Genomic DNA, 4,432 nt, shown 5'->3' with positions numbered 1-4,432 from the left:
GGGCTCCCACGTGGCTACTCGGGGATCTCCCAGGCCACGGGGGCCCATTTGAAACCCTCGAGAGGCCTCGCACATCCTGCCAGGACTGGAGCTGCTGGGACCGCTCAGTCTCCCACGGATGCTCTTCTGCGCGTGTTTTCCAGGAACACATTTAGGCCTCAGAAGCGTCTTTGAGAGCCTAGAAATGCCGGTTGCGCGTGAAATCCAGTCCAACCTACTCACAGAGTACTAGACCTGGAAACGACGTTTGAAAGAGATGTGCGTTCCATGTTGACTTAAATTTTGTTCCATTTATGACGACGTATTTGTTTTCAAAGAAAAGAAAAATTGCTTAGCCAAGCTTCTCATGTCCCCATCCCCCTGTTCCTGCCTCGCTCTTTCCCTCGACAAATGCGGGGAGCACTGGAAGGGGAGAGCCAGTTACCGGTGACCGTGAATACGGTAGCGATGTGATTTGATGCATTGAAACTACTTACATTTCCAATGTTACTTCATTAAAGGAAACCCACATAAAACGTGTCTGTTCCATCTTAATTGCCAAAAAAGTTTGCCACACCCCCGAACGGTAACTGTTCCCCCACCAGACACCGAAAGCTCATAAGGAACCACAATGAGAAAGGATCAGGAACCGCTTAAGTTTTATTGAAATGCCTTGATGCCGTTTTTTCTTCTTCCCCGAATTAAGCCGCCGTGGGAGGAGGTGGGTCGCGCCCACCGTTGCCAGGACTCAGGCCGGCAGACGCGGGCCACAGCGCCCCCTCGCCGCCCGCGCGCACGACTCCTGGCCTGCGTCGGCTCCTTCGTCCCCGCGACACAGAGGACTGCGCCGAGCCCGGCGAGCGCCCCGGCCTTCTCGGCCTGCCGAGTTCCCGGGGAGACCCCGAGCCCGAGCCAGAGCCTCCGAGGCCGGCTAGTCCTCGTGCTCGGCCTCGCAGGAAATCCCCACTCGCTGAGACTTGCATGTCCACGTGGACTCGTTCTAAATTCCTTGGCTGCTGGAGGTACAATAAAGAAAAATAGAACAGTGTTAACTTTTTTCCTGTCTCCTAGAGCACACCTGGGAAAGGGGGCAGGGCCCACCATGAACCTGAAACTGCACGTCGCCTGGGTTACTGTGGCCAGGGGTCGCGTTTTCAAAGCAGTTACTCGGTTTCCCCTGCGTGCCTGCTCATTCCCTCCTTCCAGCTCAAATGGCAACTGAAAAACCGCAGAAGCCCAGTGCCCGGCCCTCCCCAGCGACCACACAGGCCTGAGCACCCCCTTCGCCCTTGAGCAAAACATCCCAGGCCCTCCTCTCCCCGAGCCGCGGCCTTGCGGCCCTCGTGGCCCCGAGACCGAGTCCGGGCTGAGTCCGCCACTCTCTCAGGCAGCCTCGCCGGGACCGCCGCGCCAAGACTCCACGCTGCCAGCATGTTTTCTCGTGATTGATTTTTTTTTTTTAAGAAGACCAAGACAACTTTAACTTAAGGAAAATGATTTTGTTCTTTAGTATCTGAGAGCTTTAAAGCAAAATGGAGTTTATGTATTCCAATAACAATGACGAGTGTAAGTTTTTAATGTCCCTGCGTAGGCATTTTAATTTGCTACAGTCACTACCAATAAAAACGGCATGTAGTAAGAGTCGACTGTTTAATAGTGCAAGGTAGACGGTTTTTATTAGTAACAGGCAGCAACGGTATGGAAAATTTAGATTTCAGTGGAGGAGTATAATACAGGACGGGAAGAGCCCATCTTCAAACTCCCAACACTGAGTTAAAGAGAGGGAAAGGGCAGGCGGTGTTTCTGGAGATGCACCCTGGGTGAGGGGACCCTCCCGGTCACTGCACGTGTCTGGTTATATATTTAATTGATGTCAGAATCGACTGTATCCAAAGCAGACACTCCAGCTCCAAAATGAGGATGTTTTTGTAATAACTGGCTGTTTTCTCTTCTGTCCCTGGAAGAGGTCAGGCCTGGGGGTGTCAAGGGAGGGGGAGGGAGGATGAGCCCCATATGCTAATGAAACCACAGCGGGAACCGCTCTTTAGAAATGGAAATACTCCAGGCTAGTCCTCCCTGGCGATAAAAATTACTCCCGATTTTTTTTCATTTAAACTGATCTGATCGGAAAAGAACCCTAAAAGCTGCCAGCTGATCTGCCAGCGTTTGTGTTTGCTATCCAGCGTGTGGACCTCTCATTTACCCCTCTTCTTGGAGGAATTCCCTCCCAGGAAGCGCAAAAATGTCGCAGACTGTCGACGGCTCGCCCAACCCCGCTGCTTCCTCTGTCTGTCTGTTTTTCAACTCTATAGTAATTGAATAAAAATATCTGCGCTGAGCTGAATTAGGATGTCCCAGGTGGACTCGCAGCATGGTTGAAACCCCCCTGCTGGGTCGTTGCAGGAGCCCCAGCCTGTGGGAACGGGGAGTCTGTGGGTGGAGGGAGCGGTGGTCGTCGGTGTGTGTGCGTGTGCGTGTGCTGAGATGACCTGGAGAGGATGTGTGCAGGATGGGGGTGTGGTTTGTAGGAAGAGTGGTGGGGGAGCAGTGTGGGCGAAGGGGTGGGTGGGAGAACTAGTAGGGGGCGACTGGCTTGCCTCGGGAGCTCCTGGCGGGAGGGGTAACATTCCTGGATCGCGCCTACCGGGAGAGTCGCCCTGCCTGCCGGCTCAGGAGGAGCCATCCTCAAGCCCAGCACTGCAGTTTGCAACTGGTTCCCGTGCACCTGGGGAAAGACAGCCTGATGCCGTGAGTGTTTCTCTTGCACCCTGGACCAGGCTGGTAACCCGAGCTCCGCTCCCTCCGCGCCGCTGCAGCTGCACGACGGGGAGGCCGCCAACATGCCCTGAGTCCTGAGATCACCAAGGCCGCTCCGTAGGCTGCCGGGCCAGGGGGGGTGCGGGAGTCGGCTGCAGGCCTAAACAGAGGCCCGCTCCAGGTCACGGCGCTCTCTCTCCTCCACCGCACCCACCCGAGACGGCTTCTGAGGATAGAGGCACCTGTTGGGTGGGTGCTCCCAATAGGCCAGCACAGACCTGACACTCTTCCATCCCCCTGAGCGCCCCCCATAGGTGATCCTTCGGCGTGGGCAGTCAGACGCCCTCTTCGGCCATCCCCAGGTGGAAAAGGAATGAAGAAGCTGATGGGGAGCGGGTTCTAGGAAGCTGAGGTCCCAGGGACCCTCGCCAACCGCCTCGATTCTGAGCCCCACAAGGCAATCGCCCCCCAACTCCAGCCGCGCGTCACCTGAGCTACCTGTAATGCCATTGCACCGGAGGCGCCAGCCTGAGCTCCTGCCGGTTCCCGAGGTGACGGGGAGGCTTCAGGTCCTGCCAGAGGCGGTTTGTCGGGTAACAATCATTCCCCCCAGTGTTTTGACAACACAAATCCGAAAGAGGAGTCAACTTAGAAAAATAAAATAAAATAAAACTCTTCAGGGGACGGCGTCTTCTTAGGTGAAGCCCTGGCGGCATTCCCAATACTGGAAAGTCGTAACGTTCAGGGCCCCGGGGGTTGCGCTGCGGATTTGGGGGCGGAAAGCTCACCTCAGGGCCCTCCTGGCAATTGGCAACCAAGGCGCCCCGGATCCAGGTCCATGCTGCGAGGAGCGGGCCGCGAGGGGTAGGCGACCAGACGCGAGGCCACGCGGGGAGCCTCGGGCCGGGAGGCAGAGCAGGTCCGGGACCGTGGAAGTGAGAGCCGCGCGCACTGCCCGGAGGAGGACCTGAGCCGCGGCGCCACCATCCTGACCTCCCCACTTCCCTGCGACTTCCGGATTGGACACAGGGGCCCGGCCTCCTCGGGGTGCACAGCAGGGCAGACCGTGAGCCCCCCAAGTGGACCCGGCCTGGCCTGACCGCGGGCGGCCTCTGCCTCGTCCGCGAGGGTGGAGAAGGGGGTGGGGGGCGGGGTAGTGGCTGGAAGGGGCGGGGGACGGGCGGGGGCGAAGAAGGTGGCCGGGAATGGTGGGAGCCAGCCGGAGCGGGGCAGTGGATGTGGCTGCGAGTGGGTGGGAGTGGGAGGGGTGAGCGCCGGGGCACGCAGCGCGGCCGCGCCGGGCTCAGGTCCGCGAGCCGCGGGCTGGGGCCGGAGCTGCTAGAGAGGCGGCTGCGCCACAAAAGCCTGTCGTTCCCTCCCGCTGCCCGCCTCCGTCGCCTCCTCCCTCCGCCGCCTGCCTTCCTTCTCTCTGCCCCTCCCCCGGCCCCGGCCTGGAGGCTGGAGCGGGCGGAGCAGGGGAGGGGCGGGCCCCCGAATATGCAGATGAGCGCGTGATGGACAGCTGCGCGTTCCAATGTCCCTCGGAAACTCGAGCGCTCCTTCCTCAACTCCTCACTCCCGACTCCAGACTCCCCCAAATCCCGACCGCCGGCCTGGCGCGCGGCTGCGCCCACCGGCTCCGCGCTGCCGCCTCCGCCACCGCCACCCCGCCGCAGCCCCGGCCCGCGGGCCGCCC

General features: G+C 59.5%; 1 protein-coding gene across 1 annotated transcript in view; it reads right to left on the bottom strand.

Annotated features, from left to right (window-relative positions):
• Window positions 1–618: 618 nt before the first annotated feature.
• The window catches only part of C4H5orf38 (chromosome 4 C5orf38 homolog), a 4,282-nt gene continuing 468 nt past the window's right edge, over window positions 619–4,432 (bottom strand). Inside the window, exons 2-3 of the mRNA XM_031935413.1 lie at window positions 3,525–4,071; window positions 619–992 (exon numbers count right to left, since the gene is read on the bottom strand). Coding sequence (XP_031791273.1) covers window positions 681–992; window positions 3,525–4,071 — 859 coding nt within the window. The 3' untranslated portion in view covers window positions 619–680. The remainder of the gene's footprint in view (window positions 993–3,524; window positions 4,072–4,432) is intronic.

This window comes from Piliocolobus tephrosceles, chromosome 4 (genome assembly GCF_002776525.5).
Source record: "Piliocolobus tephrosceles isolate RC106 chromosome 4, ASM277652v3, whole genome shotgun sequence".
Taxonomy (NCBI): Eukaryota; Metazoa; Chordata; class Mammalia; order Primates; family Cercopithecidae; genus Piliocolobus; species Piliocolobus tephrosceles.
The sequence above is the reverse complement of the archived record's forward strand: the minus strand, read 5'-3'. Positions and strand labels throughout refer to the sequence as shown.